The sequence below is a fragment of the Lepidochelys kempii genome, chromosome 8, assembly GCF_965140285.1.
Source record: "Lepidochelys kempii isolate rLepKem1 chromosome 8, rLepKem1.hap1, whole genome shotgun sequence".
NCBI classification, from domain to species: Eukaryota; Metazoa; Chordata; order Testudines; family Cheloniidae; genus Lepidochelys; species Lepidochelys kempii.
Window position 1 is genome coordinate 32,952,760 of NC_136387.1, and position 22,940 is coordinate 32,975,699.

General features: G+C 40.5%; 1 protein-coding gene across 1 annotated transcript; it reads left to right on the forward strand.

Moving 5' to 3' along the window:
- Positions 1 to 292: 292 nt before the first annotated feature.
- Positions 293 to 22,226, forward strand: NPM1 (nucleophosmin 1). Its single transcript, XM_073355994.1, has 11 exons — positions 293 to 446; positions 1,419 to 1,498; positions 9,667 to 9,786; positions 10,821 to 10,914; positions 12,229 to 12,329; positions 13,312 to 13,376; positions 14,478 to 14,532; positions 16,635 to 16,724; positions 18,733 to 18,840; positions 20,490 to 20,564; positions 21,873 to 22,226. Exons 1-11 carry the CDS (start codon positions 386 to 388, stop codon positions 21,909 to 21,911), a joined length of 888 nt encoding a protein of 295 aa, XP_073212095.1. The 5' UTR covers positions 293 to 385; the 3' UTR covers positions 21,912 to 22,226.
- The last annotated feature ends 714 nt before the right edge of the window (positions 22,227 to 22,940 follow it).

The following is a 22,940-nucleotide window of genomic DNA, read 5'->3' on the forward strand; positions in this document are numbered from 1 at the left end:
AGTTAACTTGTGTTCGCGTGGAGGGGCGCGGCTCAGGGGGGTTGCCGCGAGTGATAATAGCCAGGAGCAGGGGACACCGACCGCCATTTTGAACACAAGACGCCCCCCCTTTCCCGGGTTGAGGGGACAGAGAGCTCGCGAGAGCCCACACAGCAAGGAAGCGAAGGAGCACGCGAGCGAAGCCGGCGCACGCGCAGGTAGACACTAGGGGGTCGCATGGCTGCCGCGGTGGAGAAAGGCAAGGGGAAGGGGCGGGGTTACAGAGTGCAGCTCTCGCGAGAACACGGAGGCTATATAGTGGTGTGGGGGTGGCGAAAGCTTCCCCTCAGTGCAATTCCGTCCGGAGAGCGCAGCCACTACCCTCCCGAGGAGCAGGCCCGAGACCATGGAGGACAGCATGGACATGGAGAGCATGGGCCCTCTGCGCCCCCAGACCTTCCTCTTCGGTAACGACCCGCGCCGCCCACGATCGGGCCCGTCCCGCCTGGGGACCGCTATCCTCGCGGGCATGGCGCGGCCGCCTGGGCCCAGGCTGCTCGCGGGGTGGCCGCGCGCACGGGGGCTGAGGGGGGGGCGGGACGAGGGTTCGCGGCGGGGACTCCGCAGAGCCGCTCTAGGAGCGGCAGCCCCCCCACCCCTCCGACCCCACGTGGCTGGCGCTCGCACGTGGCGTCTGCTCCGGCCTCGAGCTCCTGGCAGCGGCCGCCGCTTTGTTCCTCCTGCTCCCCGCGTTCCCCAGGCGGCAGCAGCCGCTTCTCCCCGGGGCTGGTTCCCGAGCTAGCTAGTTCCGAGCGGCTAGTTCCCGGGGATGCGCTTCCCTCGCGCGCGGCGGGCCTGCAGCCGGTAAATGCCCTGGGCGCACACGGCAGCGTGGGGCGGCTGCGTCTCGGGGTGAAGCACGTGGAAGGGCCGCGCTGTGAGCAGAGAAAAGGCGTGGGCGGAACCGGGCCCCGCTTGTGAACCCCGCAGGCCCATATTTAGTACGCGATCGGCCCCACTGCAGCTAACTGTTTTAATACATTTGAATCTCAGCAGCTTTCACAAACGATTCTCTGAGACCCCTTAAAAATTACGGACACTTGCGAATTACCAATCAGGTGACCAAATAAGAAGCAAATATTGTGCTCTGCCTTTTTCTAGCGTACTAACAAATGTTCTGTCCTTTTTTTTTTTAAAGGTTAGCTTTGGTATTGAGACCTCGCTGCGTTTCTTTCTGCTATTAAATCTGAGATGTGAGCATTGAGGAACCCTGCATTTTGTATACAAATTTAGATTTTTGAAGTGCAAGCTTGTAGGTTTTGGCTTTACTAACGTCTAATAAATAAGTACTGAAAGGAAAGACATTTTAATATGTAATAAGTATATGTGCAGTTTTATAGTTAAAATATTTTACCTGTAACTTAACCGAACTTTTGCAGGTTGTGAACTAAAAGCAGATAAGGAGTATCACTTCAAGGTGCACGATGAGGAAAATGAACACCAGTTGTCACTGAGAACAGTAAGTCCTCATGCTCGGAAATTTAAGATTATGGTCCTGTGGAAGGTAGCTTTCAGCCTTCATAATCATGGGAATCATAAATGAAAATCATTGAATCACTTTTATCCTGCTGTATAGTTTTGTGTGTTGGATGTTGTGCTCCATTGTATTTCAGTGGTGCTTTTGTGAAATTTATAAAAGCTACTTAAGTATTTTGAGATAGATACTTAAAAGTAAAATTACATGAAACTTGTTATTTTCTATTCAGTTTCCATAATTTGTATTTAAATTTCTTCAGAATTATTGATGTAATTAAAATTTACTAAGAACTCTTCTTTTTTGATGAAGAGAAATTAATTTTAAAATAAGCATGTTATGTATGTCAGATTTATATGTCGGAACGCTGTTTTGGAAAAGTAAAAACAATTTAATACAAATTGAGTAATGATTATACCTTTCACTACTGCAAAAATTAAAATACCTGTATGTCAAGCTTAAGCATTTACTTACCAAGCAATTTGTTCAGTTGCTTGCCAGTTTAAGAATTCAGGATTCTTTTCTATTGCAAGACTTGATGAAATAACTGTGTGATATCACTGCTTTTGCCATATAGCAGGGTGGATTGATTTAAGTCACTGATTTTAATCATTGCAAGCAGGAAACTTTAATTTAAATCCTCAATTTTAGTCATGTTTTGCATTTTTTCCTTTGTCTTAGAGATGTTGATTTTCATTTGTTAATCAAAATATTTTGATTTGCAGCTAAACATAGCCTTTATGTTAAGTTTGGTGGTGGTTTTTGCTAGCAACATATTTAATTATGCTGTGACATATCTTAACTTACACTTAGATTCTTAATTTTTACTTGTTAGAAAATGGTGAATGATGTACTTTGACAATGGTTTTTTATTACTTTTTCTCATGCTGTATTTGGATAGAAATGCAAATTTAATTAAAATGCACAAAATAAAATTTTAACTTTACTAAATAAAACTACTTTAAATGTGCTGGTACATAAGAAAAAAGTTGAACAAAACATGGTTTGTGTTTAAAGCTAAGTAAGTCTTATCTGTAGTTAGTGAGTTGAACTGATTATGTCTGGTCACCATATCCTTCAAGATTTTAGAACTAGTAGATCTCATACAAACATAAGAATGGCCCTACTGAGTCAGACCAAAGGTCCATATAGCCCAGTATCCTGTCTTCCAAAAGTGGCCAGTGCTGGGTACCCCAGAGAGAATGAACAGAACAGGTAATCAAGTGATCCATCCCCTGTCGCTCATTCCCAGCTTCTGGCAAACAGGCTAGGGACACTATTCATAGAATCATAGAATATCAGGGTTGGAAGGGACCTCAGGAGGTCATCTAGTCCAACCCCCTGCTCAAAGCAGGACCAATCCCCAACTAAATCATCCCAGCCAGGGCTTTGTCAAGCCTGACCTTAAAAATATCTAAGGAAGGCGATTCCACCAGCTCCCTAGGTAACGCATTCCAGTGTTTCACCACCCTCTTAGTGAAAAAGTTTTTCCTAATATCCAACCTAAACCTCCCCCACTGCAACTTGAGACCATTACTCCTTGTTCTGTCATCCGCTACCACTGAGAACAGTCTAGAGCCATCCTCTTGGGAACCCCCTTTCAGGTAGTTGAAAGCAGCTATCAGATCCCCCCTCAGTCTTCTCTTCCATAGACTAAACATCCCCAGTTCCCTCAGCCTCTCTTCATAACTCATGTGTTCCAGTCCCCTAATCATTTTTGTTGCCGTCTGCTGGACTCTTTCCAATTTTTCCACATCCTTCTTGCAGTGTGGGGCCCAAAACTGGACACAGTACTCCAGATGACGCCTCACCAATGTTGAATAGAGGGGAACAATCACATCCCTCGATCTGCTGGCAATGCCCCTACTTATACATCCCAAAATGCCATTGGCCTTCTTGGGAACAAGGGCACACTGTTGACTCATATGCGCTTCTCATCCACTGTATCCCCTAGGTCCTTTTCTGCAGAACTGCTGCCTAGCCATTCGGTTCCTAGTCTGTAGCGGTGCATGGGATTCTTCCGTCCTAAGTGCAGGACTCTGCACTTGTCCTTGTTGAACCTCATCAGATTTCTTTTGGCCCAATCCTCTAGCTTGTCTAGGTCCCTCTTTATCCTATCCCTACCCTCCAGCGTATCTACCTTTCCTCCCAGTTTAGTGTCACCTGCAGACTTGCTGAGGGTGCAATCCTCACCAGCTTTCAAATCATTTATGAAGATATTGAACAAAACCGGCCCGAGGACCGACCCTTGGGGCATTCCGCTTGATACCGCCTGCCAACTAGACATGGAGCCATTGATCACTACCCGTTGAGCCCGACAATCTAGCCAACTTTCTATCCACCTTATAGTCCACTCATCCAGCCCATACTTCTTTAACTTGCTGGCAAGAATACTGTTGGAGACGGTGTCAAAGGCTTTGCTAAAGTAAAGGAACAACATGTCCACCGCTTTACCCTCATCCACAGAGCCAGTTATCTCATCATAGAAGGCAATTAGATTAGTCAGGCATGACTTGTCTTTGGTGAATCCATGCTGACTGTTTCTGATCACTTTCCTCTCCTCTAAGTGCTTCAGAATTGATTCCTTGAGGACCTGCTCCATGATTTTTCCAGGGACTGAAGTGAGGCTGACTGGCCTGTAGTTGCCAGGATCATTCTCCTTCCCTTTTTTAAAGATTGGCACTACATTAGCCTTTTTCCAGTCATCGTCCGGGACTTCCCCAGATCGCCATGAGTTTTCAAAGATATTCCTGCCCATCCTGGCTAATAGTCATTGATTGACCTAGCCTCCATGAATTTATCTAGTTCTTTTTTGAACCCTGTTATGGTCGTGGCCTTCACAACATCCTCTGACAAGGAGTTCCACAGGTTGACTGTGCATTGTGTGAAGAAATATGTTCTTTTGTTTGTTTTAAACGTGCTGCCTATTAACTTCATTTGGTGACCCCTAGTTCGTGTTATGAGAAGCAGTAAACACTTATCTACTTTCTCTACACCCGTCATAGACTTCAGTCGTATCTCCCTTTAGCTGTCTTTTTCAAGCTGAAGAGTCCCAGTCTTATTAATCTCTCATACGGAAGCTGTTCCATACCCCTAATCATTTTTGTTACGCTTTTCTGAACCTTTTCCATTTCCAATATATCCTTTTTGAGATGGGGTGACCACATCTGCAGAGTATTCAAGATGTGGGCTACAATGGATTTATATAGAGGCAGTATAATGTTTTCTGTCCTATTTTCTATCCCCTTCTTAATTATTCCCAGCGTTCCGTTTGCTTTTTTGACTGCCACTGCACATTGAGTGCATGTTTTCAAAGAACTATCCACAATGATTCCAAGATCTTTCTTGAGTGGTAACAGCTAATTTAGACCCCATCATTTTATATGTAAATTGGGATTGTTTTCCAATGTGCATTACTTTGCATTTATCGACATTAAATTTCATCTGCCATTTTGTTGCCCAGTCAGCCAGTTTTGAGAGATCCTTTTGTAGCTCTTCACAGTCTGCCTGGGTCTTAACTATCTTTAGTAATTTTGTCACCTCACTGTTACCCCTTTTTCCAGTTCATTTATGAAAACGTTGAATAGGACTGGTCCCAGAAGAGACCCCTGGGGGACACCACTATTTACTATCTCATCCTTTCACACATAGTTTTATTCATCGATTGGAAGAAGAAAACAAGCTTTCCTGCCTTTTCAGCTCCTGGTTGTTTTTAACTGTTCATGAGTTAGTCATTAAACTGAAATGAAGAAAATAGCCTCTTCTGCAAATGCAGAGAATATTGCTATCAACAGCTGGGTTAGAACTTCAATAAACTCTGGTTCCAGGTGCTTAACCAGGGACTCTCTCCAGTTCAGTGGTTTGAAACTTGGCAGCAAATGTAGTGCTTAATATTATTTTTGTATTTATTTGAATCATTTTAATAATTATAGTAAATTTAGCCCTTAACATAAGATGTTGATTTCAAATCTAATTTAAAATACTTACAATCTTTGATTTTTATATACTCTGCACATAATTTAATAAAGTACAGTATCTTTCATTTATTTCTTCCTAAAACATTTAATGTAGTGATCGATGCAGAATGCCAGAAATGTCTACATTTCAGTGGTGGACTGAAGTGATTTCTATACATAGTCTGTAAAGCTCCTTGAGATTTTTTTGGATGAAACTGTAAATAGCAGCAGTTGATGAAATCATGCTTAAGTGTAGAAAATGCTCTCTTACTCAGATTTCTTTTAATGTCTTTACCTGTTGATGAGGGAAAGAAAACCCTGGACTCAGTTTAGAAGATGTTCCTTTAAAACATATAATTATGAAGTAATTATGTATGCATGTTAATGCAGGGGCGGGCAAACTTTTTGGCCTGAGGACCACATCGGGTTGTATGGCTGTGTCTCCCCAAACAGCCAGGCGTGGCTCTGACCCCGCCCCCCTGATGCCCCCTCCGGTGAATCCTGCCCCATCCAACCTCCCTGTCCCCGATGCTTGTGCGCACCCCTCCCTGTCCCCTGCCCCATCCTTCCCTCCCTGCCCCCTGACTGTCCCCCTGCCACTCCATCCTCTGACCACCCCTGCCACTATCCATGCCCCTGCCCCCTGACCACCACCCCGAACTCCCCTGCCCTCTGTCCAACCCCCATCCTGTCCCCTTACTGCGCTGCCTGGAGCACTGGTGGCTGGCAGCGCTAGAGCCGTGCCGCCCAGAGCACCAGGACAGGCAGCCATGCTGCCTGGCTGGAGCCATCCATGCCACTGCGCAGCACAGAGCCCGCAGTTCTGCAGCTGCGCTACTGGCAGAAGCTCGCAGCCCTGCACTGGCATCACAGTGAGCTGAGGCTGCGGGGGAGGGGGAACAGCAGGGGAGGGGCCGGGCAGGAGGGTCCTGCGGGCCGTAGTTTGCCCACCTCTGTTATTGAATGTTTTTCAGTTTGCTTTTAAAGAGAATAAGCATTGAAATGCAAAATTAAATTATTTTAATATTAATATTAAATTACATTTATTTTCACAATGCTGAATATGGCTGAATATGGAGCTCTAAGGGGGATAATGGTACTTTTACAATTGTTTGTAGCTGTTTAAAAATCAAAGCAAGAAAATGATTAAATTTTGCAGTTGATAGACTTTTTACACAAGACGAGCTTAAAAAACATCAATATTTAAGTGTTACATTTTTCTTGCTTTTTCTGGAGTTTTACTGCTTAATTGTCCTTATTTTTGAAGCATGTCAAAGACTGGAGATTGAGCTCTTGGGTGTACCCAAAATCAGTCATGTAATATGAAGACTATTAAATTGTGATAAGTGAAAGCCAAATTAAGTTACATGATAGCAAAGAGCTGGGTACTTAAGTCTGCCTAGTCATTCTTGTGTTAGTTCCTATACACTGTCTCCTGTTCAGAAGAACATACAATCATTACGAGAGCAATGATTCACTTACTAAATGAAACATAACTTTACTGGAGCCAACTGTAGGTTATTCAGTCGTGGATATCATAAGAAAGCTCACACTAAAAAGTACTGTCGGGGGCGGGGGGGAATCTATACAGTCTGAAACTGATGCACAATTTTGCTGCAATCCTAACAGTGGGAAAAGGCATTGCCTCTAATGCAGTTACTGTGGGATAAGAGCCGTTCTTATTCATAAACACACTTCTAGCAGTTAAGGTGTCACATACAAACTCAAAGGAGTAAAGTTAGGCCAGTTGCCTGCCTGCTTCTCCACCACACTTCAGCACTGTCACAATCGCCATATGCTATAGGGAACACACATTTTTAGCTCTGCTTGAGTGTGGAGGGATGATAGCCTTCCAGCATCAGTACAGAAAGTTTGTTCTGAAATATTCAGCATCCTGGACAGCATTTTTCATAATTTAACAAATTGTAATTTATTAATAAATGCATAGTAAGCCTCTAAAAAGTAGCCCATCCCTTAAATAAATGCTACGAAGATCAGTTTAAAAAAAATGCCATTTGAGGCTAAAAAAATCATGACACTCAAAATAAAATTCTTAAGGGTCTGATATTTAAATAAACCTCAGGATAACATTGATTTGAAAAATTTCAGGAAGTTCAATCTTTAAGCGGATTGGGTTGTAAATCAGTGGAAGGTGTATATTTTTCATAGTAAACGGGTTGATTCCCTGTATTTAATGAAGAGTGAAACCAAGCCTTTACAATAAGTTCTTCATTGGGGTTGTGGAGTGTACATTACTAGGAATTGAGATTGTATTTTTGTCTAAAAGATACTCTAGTCTAATCAAACAGGGATTAAAAAATTCCAGAAAGTTCTGTTGCCTGTGTTACGCAGTTCGTCAGATTTCGATCACAATGATCCCTTCTGAATGTCTAATCTGTAAATCTATAGTTTGTACTGCAGTAGTCTCCAGAGACCCCACTTCATAGAAAACTGTCCCTGCCCCCAGGAGTTTCCAGATGAAATATAGATATGCTAATTTACATAAATATTCTCCCAGTAGATGGGGAAGAGGTGAAGTAGATAAAATGGAATCTTCTGATTGTATGTTTAGGAGGTAAAGGTCATAATGAACTACATGTGAACTATATATACGGCAATACATGACATAAATCACTGAGTAGCCTTTCAGATGCTTAACTTGTCTGGAGTAGGTATAGAGAGGTTATTTTACCTCTATTGCGCACTGGTGCTACTGTTTCTGTGTTGAGTTTTGGGGCCCACAAATCGAGAGATTTTAATAAATTGGAGAGGGTTCAGAGAAGAGCCAGAACAATGATGAAAAAAGTTAGAAAACATGTCTTATAGTGATAGACTTGGGCAGCTCAATCTATTTAACTTAACAAAGACAAGGTTAAGGGGTTATTTGGTTACCTTCTATAAGTTCCTACATGGGGAACAAAGATTTAATGAGCCCTTCAATATAGCAGAGAAAGGTATAACACAGTGGCTGGAAGTTGAAGCTAGGAAAATTCAGACAGGAAATGAGGGGTGATGGTGGATTTTCCATCATTAACTTTAAAATCAAGATTGGGTGTCTTTCTAAAAGATCTGGTCTAGCAATTATTTTATGGAAGTATTATGGCCTGTGCTATACAGGACATCAGACTACATGATCACCATGGTTCCTTATAGATTCTGTGGCCATAAGTTACATGGCTTCCTGACGCAAACTCAGCTGCTACTCATAGCTGTTGGAAGGCTATTAGCCGCTCCTCTGAGCTGCTAATGCAGTCTCTTGCCACAAAAGGATAGGGTGGGCAGATCAACAGACATACAAAACAGTTGCTATCAGTCAGCAAAACACAGCAGAACCGTTGTCCCTGGTTTTTATGTGAAAGGATAGACACTTACCTATTCATTTTCTCCACACCCTTCATGACTTTATAGACCTTTGTCACGTCTCCCCTTAGTTGTCTTGTCTTCTAAGCTGAATGGTCCCAATCCTTCTAATCTCTCTTCACATAGAGGATGTTCCATACCCTTAATCGTTTTTGTTGCCCTCTACTTCTTTCAATCCTAACCTTTTTTGAGATGGTGCGACCAGAACTGTGTGCAATATTGAATAAACAAGCAGTAGCCTTAATCAGATCTTATAAGATACTGGCCTCACTTTCATCACAGGTACCTGGCTAGAACTCCTGTCTGGACCAAACAGCTTTCCCCAGCCAGTTAATTGGTATGGTGTAAGTCTAGAGAGAACAAGAGGTGAGGTGGCTGTGCTGTTTTCATCTGTGCAAGTCAGTGTCCCTGGAATATCCGTTACCAGATGGATTCACCTGGCCCACTAGATCAGTTTGATCTTAGTCACTATGGTTTTGGGGAATGATGGAACTATACAAATATACAACTAAACACTATAAAAACCTTGTTTTGTTCAATGTATATTATAGCATAAAAAGTTCAGTTTGGTTACTATTTTCTCATTATTGAAAATTAATAATTCAGGTTATATCTAACTGCAGTCTGATGCTAATTAAATAAGTCTCTGGTGGTTTCACTGCAGAAAGATATCCAAAAAACATATCTTTACTTAGTCTTAAGGGGTAAAAATACTGTTAAAATTGTGAATTACTTTCAAATACATTTTAAATTCTAAGTTTCTTCTAACAGTTTTGGCAATTTAAGAATGGTGGTTCAGCTTTTCATAAAGGATAATATATTTCACTTCTTGCATAGGTCAGTTTGGGTGCTGGTGCCAAAGATGAATTACATGTCATAGAAGCAGAGGCATTGGACTATGAAGGGAACCCTATTAAAGTCACGCTGGCATCTTTGAAAATGTCAGTCCAGCCTACGGTAAGGACAAACCTATATATTATTGATAAACTTTGGTGTCAAGTGGTAATCTCAGCTAAGAAACACTAACAAAGTAGAAATAATAAAGCAAATCCTTGTTTCTAACTTCAGGAGTTAAATGAGAATTTTTAAAATACTTCTGTTTCATTTGTATTCTTGGATGGGTCTCTGGTCAGTTCATTCTCAGGTTCTTGGACATGAGCATAACTGTCATTTAATTTGGAAAATGGAAGAATTTTTAACTTTATAAAGCTTCCATTTTAATTAAAATATGGGGGGGGGGAAATTGGGTGGTCTAATGTTTCTTTAATCTCTTAATGGAAGCTTATTTTGTGCTAAGCTGGATCTGAGTGGGTTTCCTTAATTTAGAGCGATTTCAGTTATTTGTAAATCACAGTGCATGTTACTCAGCAAATGTGCACCTAGGTGTTCATTCATAACTGCACGTGTCAGTGATGAATTTCTGTTGCTTTATTCATTAGTCCTGTAGAGCCAACAAGTGTGAGATAGATGTTACTCCTTATGCATAGTTTATTCCAACTGCACCTGTGCATACCCTTTGGGGGAAGGCATTGGGTTACACAGTGGTGAAGAGATGATTATAAAGGTGGAATTGAGGGGCCAGGTAGACCCGCACAACCTATATACTGATGTTGATCTATAGTGAGATGAGAACTCAGTTTGATTCTCAGACCCCAGGGAGGTTTTTAGATACCTGCCAGGGTTCTCTCTTGGTCTTACCTGTTTAATATGAGTCTAGTGGAACACTGTAGAGCATGAGTGAGGTACTGTACTGGGTACCACTTGTATGTGGGTTATAAATAATGCCTGCTGAACATTCTAATAATTCCTTCTTGACTGTTGCTATGAGGAAGCTGCTGGTTTGTTGTGTTTGTGTTAATGCCAGCTCTTTCAGCTCTACCATTTTCATTGTTTCTGCATCATTTCGGTTGGCTGCCTGTTCTGGCACTTATTATTTGGTGGTCAGGTGTTGACTAAGTTGCTGTTAAATAACCAACATACTTTCTCTTCAGGTTTCTTTAGGTGGCTTTGAGATTACACCTCCAGTTGTTTTGAGGTTGAAATGTGGTTCAGGGCCAGTTCATGTCAGTGGCCAGCATCTTGTAGGTATGTTATATTTAAAAATGCATTGAGAAGACTTACAAGTTTCATATTAGTCACAAATATAGAATACATTCTAAACCAGGGGTCTCAGACTCAAATGACCACGAGGGCCACGTGAGGACTAGTACATTGGCCCGAGGGCCGCACCACTGACCCCTGGCCCTAACCCCACTCCACCCCTTCTCTGAGGGCCTGCCTCTTCCCACCCCTTCCCTGAAATCCCCACCCCCAACTCCGCCCCCTCCCTGCCCACAGGGGGTCGGGGTGCGGGGTGCAGCAAGGGGTTCAGGGCAGGGGTGGGGGCTCAGGGCAGGGGGTTCGGCTGCAGGAGGGGTTCTGGGGGTGGGTCCAGCCTGGTGCACACATGGGTCTGTGTGTTGCCCTGGCTGCTCCCACGGCCAATGGGAGCTTTGGGGGGGGGTACCTGGAGGAGCGGCCAGGGCAACACAGAGACCCCTGTGCCCCTCCTCCCCCAGGTCCTATCCACTTCCGGGAGCAGCGTAGGGGCCAGGCAGGCAGGGAGCCTGCCCTGTCCCCAGTGTGTGCCAGGCTGGAGCTACTCTAGGTAAATGCTGGTGGGGCGTGGGTGCCATGGGGAGCTGGCGGGCTGCAGAAAATAAGTACGCGGGCCCGTGTGTTTGAGACCCCTGTTCCAAACTGACCAAACTGGTGAGAGTTTGTGTGTCAGCCCAGGTAAAGCTCCCTCTGCTGGACACACTAGGCCAAAAAGGACCCTTCTACAAAAGCATGAGCCCATGTTCCTCTTTCAGCCTCTGGTTTTAAATGCTATCATTAACACCCAGTTTCTTTGTTTCCTCTTTCTGGGAAAATTCCACTGCTTTAGACTCCTGCCCTATCCAGAGTAGTTGGAAAAAACTGGTGTCAGCTAAGATGTGGCCATTCCATTGTCATAAGATTGTTCCCATTCAAATGGGAACAATGTTATGTTAATGATTCTCCATTGTCCCTGGTCCTAGAAGGACACAACCCTTACACTAATAGTATATGACTGACCCCATGTCTAGTGAAACATTCATCAATAAATTTTGTAAAATTAACCATATTTATAGGTTGAACATAGAAAGATACCCCAAATAGTCACAGCTTGATTTTTGGGTAACATGGTTGCTTACTAGTGGAAAAACTACTTCTGCATTTGTTAATTCTAAAACCCCTCAAGGGAACTCCAGTTCTAGAAAATGGACAGTGATGTGTGTTTTGAGGTTAAAAAATGACCCATTTTTTTGTAGCTCTGGGTGACCCTAATATGGTAAACACTTTGACCTTGTACAAAAATATTCATGTATTGTTTCTTAGCATTAGAGGAAGAACCAGAGTCTGAAGATGAAGATGAAGTGAAGATATTAAACACTTCCGCGAAGAGACCAGCAAGCGGAATAGCAGCTAAAACTCCACAGGTAGAGTTGACGTTTCTTATGAAGTAAGTTCAGGACTTTCTCCTGGAAGAGTTTATATCACTACCACCTAAAGCAGAGTAAGCAGCTGGATTCCTTACAGCGATTAAGGTGGTGATTGTTGACAACTGTAGGAGAAAGGTTACTTGGTACTCAGATCCTGGAAATCAGTACTAAGGACTTTCCCATACATAGTTCTAAAGTATATTTAACAGTATTTTTAAAGTCTGACTGGATGTTAGTGGTTAGCATTTTTCAGTTTGCTTTTTAGTGTAAAAATTGGGGTTGAATGTATAACTGGTGGTAGTGAAAAACCATATCCTGTGTAGTTAAATTGCAGATAATGCACAAAGATGGGCCTTGTCACATAGTATTCCATGCTAGTATTCTTTTAGTTTGTAGCATCAGCTGTATTTTTAAAACAAATGCATATCTTGGCTTATGGTGAGCATATGGTTAACTCCTTTAACTTCATCAGTGTTTAAACTTGCTTCCGGTGTTTTAGACCTTGGGCTTTCTTTTCTTGGTTCTTGTTACAGGGATTTGGTAAACCTTTTAATTTATTGACATTAACAGAACTGATTTTTCTGACTTGTCTACATCTATAAAAGTTGCAGTGGTTCAATTTTAACTTAATTTAAAAAATGATTTAGTTAAACCAGGTCCTTAAAACTCATTGGTTTTAAACCAGTATCGTTTTAGTTTGTGTCCGTAAATTTACCAATACAAAGTAATCCAATACAATTCAGGTGTAAATCAGTTTGAAGTACCAACACACAAGTTGGCGCCAGGTTACTTATTTGATATAAAGTGACACATTTAAACTGGTGGAACTCTAGAAGAGGCCTTCATCTTGTTGGGGATACAGTACTGTTTATGGGAAGAGCAAATTTCTGACAAACCTTGTGTACCATCTGTATTGCACATTCAGAAAACCATTTGTTTAACTTTGTAACCAGATTTGTAACAAATCTTTTCTCTAAAGAAAAAAGCAAAACTGTTAGAAGATGATGAGGATGAAGATGACGACGATGAGGATGAAGATGAAGAGTGTGTATCTTTCTCCTTTCTTTTTGCACTGCATTTTGAAATGTTTCGTTTTCAGAGGTAGTGACTTCCAAGCATGAAAAATATGCATGACATTGAATCAAGGGTATTTAGTTCTTACTTAGCCTAGAAATTTTATAGTGAGCGTTACCTCCAAATATGATTTGGCTTCATGTGTCATGATGTTGTATAGATTACGTTCAACACTGACTCAATATTGGGAGTCTGTTTTAGGCATTTGGGAAAGTGATGGGCTCTTTCTTTTTTAAAAAAAAAGAGATCCTCTATATGTATGTGCAAGAATTTTTTTGAAGGAAATGGTGTTGAGATATTCCAGTTCAGTTAGAGGAGCAGGGCTAATTGTCTTATTGAAGCACATAAATGAATCCAGGAGCACTTGCTGAAGTGCTTCTGTGAGAGGCTGCTGTGTTGAAAACTGTAAGGGAAAACAAATGATAAAAAATGACATCTGACCCCTTCAGCAAAACTTCTTAATCTTCTGGCAGCGCGCTACTTCTGTACTAAAGCAGAATCTAGAGGTAGCATAGGGGGTGAGAAAACCAGAGGGGAGAGAAGTGTTAGGGGCAAGTGCAAAGGTAGGCAGAAGTGGAGATCTGAAAGAAGGGAAGAAAGCCATTTAAGCCGAACAACCTAGGTTTTAAATCTTCTATTATGAACACTTTTTTGTAGAGCATCTTAATATATATTTTTCTCATTACTTTATAAATACAAAACTCTGCAGAGTATGCTGCATGTACTTGAAGTGGCAATTTCCAAGCATGAGAGAGTTTTCCTAAGTTACTCTTACTGCAGTAGTAAGTGGAAGAAAATTAGAAAAATGGTCTTTAGTGTTTGAAAGATTCTCTGCTTTGCTTGATACCCATTCTTCCAAGATGGGTAGTAAAATATTAACCTTATAGAAGATTCTTTTCAAGTTGGTGGTCTAACTTGCTTTTGACAAAGTCCACTTACTTCACTAAAACATCTTCCATTGAAAGAACAGGAATGAGGATGAAGTCACTGAAAAATGAACTGTTTGGGTTAATTGAAACAGTTATGTACCTATTGGGGTGGGCTTCTTAGTAATGTAATTTTTAATTCTAGTGATGATGATGATGATTTAGATGAAGAGGAAGAAGAGAAGATTCCAATGAAGAAAGTAAGTAGTCTTCCTATTTGAGACCATGTTTGTCTGGATTTTTGAAAACGTGCAGATCTTTAGTATCAGTCACCCTAAAACATAATGAAAATCGTGGTTACATATTTAGGTAGTAGAAACTTCTGTCTCAGATACACATGACTGTTGTAGCTTTCTGCTTATTTTATGTAATTCAGTTTCAACGTTGAGACCATTGAGGTAATGCAAAAACCCAAGTAGTTGGCTCAACCCTGTATGTACAGCCCTGCAGAAAACTTATCAGTATGCTACAGGAAATTAAACCACCGGCTTTCATTTCATTCAGAATTATTTCATCTACAAATTATATATGAATAGTTATTTAATTCAGTTTCTGTTGTCACAGTTGTGCTGCAGACTCAAAGCCTCTAACTTTTAAAAACAGTTTTGCCCAAAGTTTGTTTTTACTTACTGATACTGTTAACAGGTTAGTTGTCTTGAACTTCCAGGTTTCTTTTATTGGTTAGTCTCTAAGGTGCCACAAGTACTCCTTTTATTTTTGCGAATACAGACTAACACGGCTGTTACTCTGAAACCTTTAACTAATCCAGTTAATCCTAGGTTTTTTCTTTGCATGCTCATACATAACGTTCCTTAATCCTCCTTGGTATATTTGGCCAACTCTCAAACTAAGTATGTGCTAGTTCAAGGGCTCCCAGTGGAATTGGGGCACATAATTTAGTAGAGTTTGCCAGGTGTGGGCATAAACATTATTGTAATTAGCTAGAAAATGAGTTGGTACAAAATTGGGTACTGGGGGGCAGAGGAGTTTGGCCTGGCAAATCCCATAATGAAAATGGGGTGCAGCCTGGTTCCAGTATCAGTCGGGCCATAGAGTGCACCTCTTCTGAAGAAATCCAGGGATTTCTTGGTAAGCTTGGGTGTTGATCACCAAGTGTGGAGGGGGATGGAAATCTTCAGATAATTTTAGGATATGTCAAGTATTACAGAAGTTTATTTTCATCTTTAAAACTTGTAAATTTATCCTGTAGGGAAACTTCTTTTATGTAAAATATCCAGCTGCCTGGGAAAAGCTTATTTGTGTTGTTTTTCACTGCAAATGATCGATTTGATGTTTAAAATTGTCAACCTGCACTCCTTAAATTAATCTTTCAGTCTTTTTGCAGACTTGGGACAGCATCACATCACTTCATATTTCAAAAGTTACCTTAATCAAAAGGGCTAGGTCTTTTAAATAAAAGCTTGGCTGGTCTGTACACAAACTTGTACTGAAATAACAAAGTGGTTTCTAATTCACAGCCTGTTTGGTTGTGAGTTCTGTCCAATCCTAGCTATCCTTCCATTTTCCATTCAGTTGTGCATATATGCTTATAACTAGTGAATTGTAGACTTATAATTGGAGTACAAACTTTGGAATGTGTTGATAGGAAATCTTAATCGCTCCATTGTGCTTTTTCTTATCTGTAGCAAGTAATTAACACTTGACCTATCAAATTCCCCATTCCATGTGTGTTCACCCCCTTTGGCCCTGTTATGTGGCAACTGTTCAAGTGCCAGTAGGAGTGCCTTTAGACCATTATTTGCCCTGCTACAGGGCAAATAGCTGATACTATATAGTGGTACCAGCTGTTTTCTTGCTCATGGAGTTTGGCATAGCAAAAGCAGCAGTGACTTGTTTGTCAAAGTAATCCGGTTTTGCATATAGGATTTAGTAGAATAAAACGCAAGGTATCTCCTATGTGTACCCCCTTTGCTCCCGAAAACCTGCATACTTTCTGCCAAAATGACCTGCATATTCATTCTACTTTCATTTGATGTAACGGACCGGAATTTGTCTGCAGTGTATCAGAAGCCCATCTTAGATTTTTATAACCTAGACAATTTCAAGTCCTTTAGATTGTGGTTATTTTCACTGCTAAAGTGAGTTCCCTCATTATGAGAAATGCAAGGAAAAATCAGTGTTCTCTTAAATGAGAATAAACCTTTCTAGTTTGTCAAGTATTAAAAAAAATAAAAATAAATATCTTTGTTCTAAACGGTTTACTTTTGTTCTCCAATTTGCGGTTATTACATAACTTCCTTCGATTGTGAAGATGCTAAGTGTAAAATTCTTTTAACTTCAGCCTGCCCGGGATTTGTCAGCAAAAAGTACTCCGAAATCAAAGCAGAATGGAAAAGATTCTAAGCCGTCCACGCCGGCATCTAAATCAAAAGTGAGTGACTACGTATAATGGGGAAAAAAATTCAGTTGAGTGTAACATATGAATGTTGGAAGCGGCGTAGCAGTTCTAGTTGTATTCACCCATAACTTGGTTTCTCGCTTAAAGACTGGACTCATTTCATTATCCACATCTTTTCATTTAAGGATAAAGTTAATAAGGGAACTGGGGTATACAGGCTCTTGGGTGAGCAATCAGCACTGATCTGAATTTGAAAAGAGAATGGTTTATTATCTTGGTTAGCTCAACTAACCATGGACTGCAAAGGGTAGCCAGCTCAGAGCTTAGAAACCCTGAGATACCTACTCTCTCAGATGTTTTGTTCAGCACAGAAGTGGATATGGTCTAGTCACATCCTTGTTATGGTTAGATCTTGACCACCTCCATTGAGGCTAGGATTTGCCTTTGCTCCTGTCCAGTAAGGTGACCTGTTTTGATTAATGTAAGTATTAAGCTTGAGTTCTTAATCCTATCAAATGGCCCCTTAATCAGTGCCAAGCAATTCTCATGTGCTTTTGATTCAGTGACTGCATAAAAAGCCCTTTCCGTTTGCTCTTCACTGATCACATGTGAACTGTGAACTAGGAAAGTTAGGCGGTGCTAGAAATCATTCTGCAAATTTTTGAAATCCTACTGCCATGATTAGTGAGGCAAAGGATTTCTTCTCCACAATAGTGTCCAAGCTCCTAACCAATGCATATGAACGAAGATAGCAGTCATCTTGGGAAAAGTAGCAGGCTAGATTTAAGTAAAAAAGCCATCAGTCCAGGTGATAGCCCTTCTTCAGCATTCCCTCCCCCACCCCCCCACCCCCAAAACAACAAAAACCCACACTTTCTGGAGCATGCAGGCATTTGGCTTTTTAGTAGCTTTTTGAGATTGTTTTGAATGAGAGCTATCTGAACTTAGTCCAGATAAGTGAAGTAATGATGGGAAAGGAAAGATCGGGTCTAAGCCTTTGAGCTACAGTCATAGTTCAGACAACTGTTCTTTGCTAGAAAGGCAAGAAAAAATAATTTTCCAGCCAAGCAACTAGAGGCTTGCAGATGTATACTATCCCTTTAGCTGGAATTATCTATAGAATTATAATTAGTAGCTGGAGCAGACATGCACCACTGTTGATGCTGATAACTACCAGCCTAATGGTAATAGGTTGTCTTAGGGCATGGCTACACTGGAAACTTCAAAGTGCTGCTGTGGGAATGCTCCCACGGCAGCGCTTTGAAGTGCGAGTGTGATTGCGCGCAAGCACTGGAAGAGAGCTCTCCCAGTGCTCCTGGTAATCCACCTCCACAAGGGGATTAGCTGGGAGCACAGCTCCCAGTGCTTGGAGCCTGTCTACACTAGCGCTTTAAAGCGCTCAGACTTGCTGCGCTCAGGGGGGTGATTTTTCACACCCCTGAGCCAGCAAGTTAGAGTGCTATAAAATGTGTCGACAGGCCCTTAGTGTTTTTAAGTTGGGTAGTTCCTATTAAGTTTTGCCTTTTATGTTTGTCTTTGGAAGAACTGGGTAGATAATTTTCCTGAGAAGAAAAAGGCACACAGACATTTTTCTGTGATTTGGTAATATACCATTTTGTAGTACAGAACGTATTGTTTGTAACATCAATATCAATCTAAAGTTTGAGTGGTTTGTACATGTGCCCTCTTAAAACCTGTCACCACTTGAAGTGAGGAGCACAAATTAAATAATTTTCCATTTTGTGATGACTTTTCTAATACCTTATTGAAGATTGAGAACATAAAATCTACTGGTGCAACAGTCATATGGAAACTGGAGCAAGAAGGAATCATCCAGTATTAATATCCATATTTGGTCTTAGTATACTTAAATGATGTCCAATATATTTTTTATATTCAGTCGCTTCCTTTGTATTGTTTGAACAGTGTTTTAATAACTTCATTTCTAAAACAAAAGCTGAAAGTAGTGAGAGAATTATAGTAGCTTCTTTGCAATGGCAAAATCTTGACAAATGTGTAACAAACTGGCTGCTTGTTTCAGACTCCGGCATCTAATAAAAAGGAAAATAAACCACAAAGTCCAAAATCACCAAAAGTACCCCTTTCGCTAGAGGAGATTAAAGCAAAGATGCAGGCAACCATAGAAAAGGTGAGTTTAAACTGATGGAAATGTTCATTTTCCAAATGGAATACTTTGTCCTGGATTTCAAGTAGTTCAGCAATGCTATCCTGATGGAAAGGAGATGTGACAAATATCCTACTAGAAGACACTGAGACGTCAATATGAAAATGGCATTGTAGGGTTTCATGTTTTCAGTCTTCCCTGTCTTCAACATTAATTATGCACTCACACTTAAATTTCAAACTCTCTTAAAATTAGACACCTGAAGTCGTATGTAGATACCTAAATCAGCATTTAAATGTCTAATTGGTAATAAAGATGCACAAGGTTGAAATTTTGGCCCTCATTTTGTAAGTAAAAGCTTGTTGGTCTAGCCCCAGAGACCCTTGTGCGGAATCTGTTAAGGTATGGGTACTTCCTCATTCATCACCTTCAATAAAGAGTTTCACAGACTGAGTTACGCCTTCAGTAATAACTGTGTAACCACCATATCTTCAGTGAGGTTTGGCTAGGTGTAAATGATGGTATAGATGGAGAAACAGGTCGCTATTTTATTCACTTTCAAAGTAACCACACCCTTTACAGCAGACTTAACTTGGAGTGAGTGTGAGCATCTCACTTGTGCAGAGTGGGTAAATATTAGTAAGGCTGCGATTTAGTCACAGGTATTTTTAGTAAAAGTCATGGACAGGTCATGGGCAATAAACAAAAATGCATGGCCTGTGACCTGTCCATGACTTATACCTGTGATTAAATCTTGCTGGGAGGGGGAAGGAGAAGTGGCTGGTGTGGCTCTCCAGGACCACCTGAGCAGCTGACCCCAAGGTCAGCCACACTGGCCCCTGCAGAAGTCACCAAGATTGCGGAAAGTCACAGAATTCATGACTTCCGTGACACACAGAGCCCTGCATATTAGCTTTGTTTTGTCCTTCAGAGTTTGGCTCAAGCTTACCAGTCCTGCTGACCACTTATCTAATTTATAAAATACAAATTGGTTCTAAAATGTAGTCTGACACTTAGTAGAAAACTTGCTTTATCCACACTTTAAGGGTGGAAAACATACTGTGTTAAGCTTACTCATTTTGAATTGTTGGGTATATCATTGCCCTACATGATCTAATAGTGTAAATCTTCAAAATTTTCTTAATGTAATATAATTTTGAATAGCAATTTTTTTGCTGTATGATTGTACAGGATAGGTGGTGGTGATTTTAAAAGAAAATATGGAGGGTGCTGGGGACCACAAGTCCCTGGATGTCTTTAAGAGCTTTAGTCTGCAAATTACTTGTACATTGAATTCCAGAGATGCGTTCCAACTTCATAGATGCCTCACACTTAGATGCATGTGGATATTAACAGCCAGCAATATAAGCTATAAAAATGTTGGCCACTGATGCTGAGATGTGATAGACATTATGTTTGTTTTTTTTAAGGCAAGTCAATTGCATAGGCAAGGGCCTCATACTAGGGTGATGGGTTTGGTAAAAACCTTGATGATGCTGAAAATTTTATTTTAAATAACTTTTGATGATAGGGAGGGTTTCCTGACACTATATAGTTAGCTTTGAAAATTTTTACTTGTACTAAGGATTTAAGACTTCTTAAGGGTTCTCCATTTATTGCAGCCATTCAGTGGTTTTACATACTAAACCTTTACCCTTTTTTTTTTACAATAGGGTTCTGCCCTTCCTAAAGTGGAAGCCAAATTTGTCAACTATGTTAAGAATTGTTTCAGGACACAGGACCAGAAGGTAACTGAATTTACAGTGGCTTGGAAAAATCCAAAAGAACTTCTGTAACAAGATTTATAGATTCTTTTTCACTTTTAATTTCTACAAGCTTTGGACTTTCAAAGGGTTACAAACCACAAACAATACCTCACATTAAATAAATGGAAACTGTTTTAAGGGTTTAGTTGGCTACGATGGAAACGCTAATGTTTTATTACATTTTTCCAGCTTTTATATGGTTAGTGAATTATCTCTTGCTTACTAAACCCACAGAATTTTCCTTTTGGCACCACATTGGCTAAGGAAATGAGCTGTGGTTTTCCCTGCTGCTGCATTTGGCAACTTGGGCAGTCTGCTCTTAAACTCCCTTTTGTTAGGGGATGGGCTGGGAAGGGGGAATTTTGCAATAGAAATTATGGCAGTCTTATTTCTTTGTCTTCCAAAGTCAACTTGACTCTTGTGAAAGGGCATGCCAAAGGCTGGTATCAGAAAGGTACAGGATTAGTTATTGCTTGACATTAGACTAACCTTGCATGTCTTAGATTTCCCTATCAAAATTCCTGAAGCATAAGGAATTTTATCATTGGAAGAAGGTTTTATGCTTTTCCTGCTTTCTCCAGTGGTCAAAGGTGTTAAATTGACTGATAGACAAAATCATAGGTTCTTGAAAGAAAATGTTTAAAAGCAGTTAGTCCCAGCTACTGAAGTTGATTTGACTTAAGTCAGGGCAGACAGAGTTCAGCCAATATTTGCCTAACTGGTCCACCACACCCTTCCTCTTGACTTTCCTTCACTAGATTCTTAGTGTGCAGTCTCTTTTTTAAAAAAAACTGCATTTTCAAGTTTTGCTGAAAAGTATATTTGGTTCAGCAAAGTGCATGGCTTATACTCTGCATAGTATGTAAAGGATTCGTTGCCACATTTTTGTGCCTCTTTCTACAAGACTTTGAGGTGTAATCCTTTTAAGCTAATCAGTATTAAAGCAGAGTAGAAACTTGCCTTTTTACCAGCCCATTGTTTGCCACAAATGGCACTTTTTAGAGGATGACAACTTAACACAAACATCCAAAAACACAACTTACTATGTGTTCAACGTAGAGTTGGATACAGCTTTTTTCAGATTACAGCATTTATGTAGCTTTATTTTAATACTTTTAACCAATAGTATAAATGTGTGGAATAAAGATAAATACAGGAGTAATGATTTTTAAAATACTTCATATATACAGGCATAGTTCAGTCCAGTTACCTCCAAGTTGTACTATCCAGAAGATAGGTAATTACACCATTTTTAACTTCAACTTCTAACATTTTTGTGTATACTTTCAGGTTATTCAAGCTCTCTGGCAGTGGAGACAGACTCTGTAAGAAAGAAAACAGTTTAAACCATTCATTAAAATGTGCAGTCTTATTTCTGTAACCATTAATATTTGGCTGTCCTTTTTATATATGCTGAAAGAACTTTCCCTACTGTCTGATAAATGTCGTCCAGAATACTTTGCCAAGAATGTGTTGTCCAAAATGCCTGTTTAGTTTTTAAAGACGGAACTCCACCCTTTGCTTCATTTTAAATATGTATGGAATGTTTTGATAAGGCATAGTAGAGGTGGTGGTCAGACAAATGGAAATGGTGGGGAGACTAAATGTACATGTGAAAATAAAATTTAGTATTTTGATAAAGTACTATCGTTTCTTTATTTTTGTGGGCTTAGGGGTTGGGTTGCCTGTGTATTGAATGAGAGCTTTTAAGTTCTCATAGGAGTTGCTAAATGTATTCCATATTTTTACCCAAACATGTCTCAATCTCTTTAAATGAGATTTTTAAAAAATGAAATAGTCTGAGATGAGGACAGTGTATGAATCAATAACACGTTGAAGATTGTCAGCCTTACAAACACAACTCTTGCACCATATACCATTGATCACATGAGCTGAACAGGTGCTGAACGTTATTAAACAGTAAGAAACATGGTTGGGGGCAATGATGGATTAATCCTGGCTGCACTCATTTGAAGAAAAGACCTTATCCTTAATTTCCTAGACTGTCCCAAAGTGGCTGTCTTCCCTCTAAGGAGATTGTGTTGGGCCTAATGAGCTTTCTGTGGAAAAATTTGCAGACCTGTGCTGAAGTGTCTGCTCTTTGAGTGCTGTGGTATGCCAGTGTTCTTTGGTTTGGAGTAAACATTTTTAAGACCAGTGGGCTAAAAGTTTTGGAGGGTACATTAGGAAACAGTTTTTAATAGGACCTATTATTGGAATTAACACTGTTCAGAAGATTTTGACACTGCTTGTGGAGATGTGCCATGCATATCTGTTTCTCATCTAACGAGAGAGCATAGCTCTTTTATTCCAAATCATTGGATATCCTTGTTCTGACAATTAAAATAGCTAATCCTT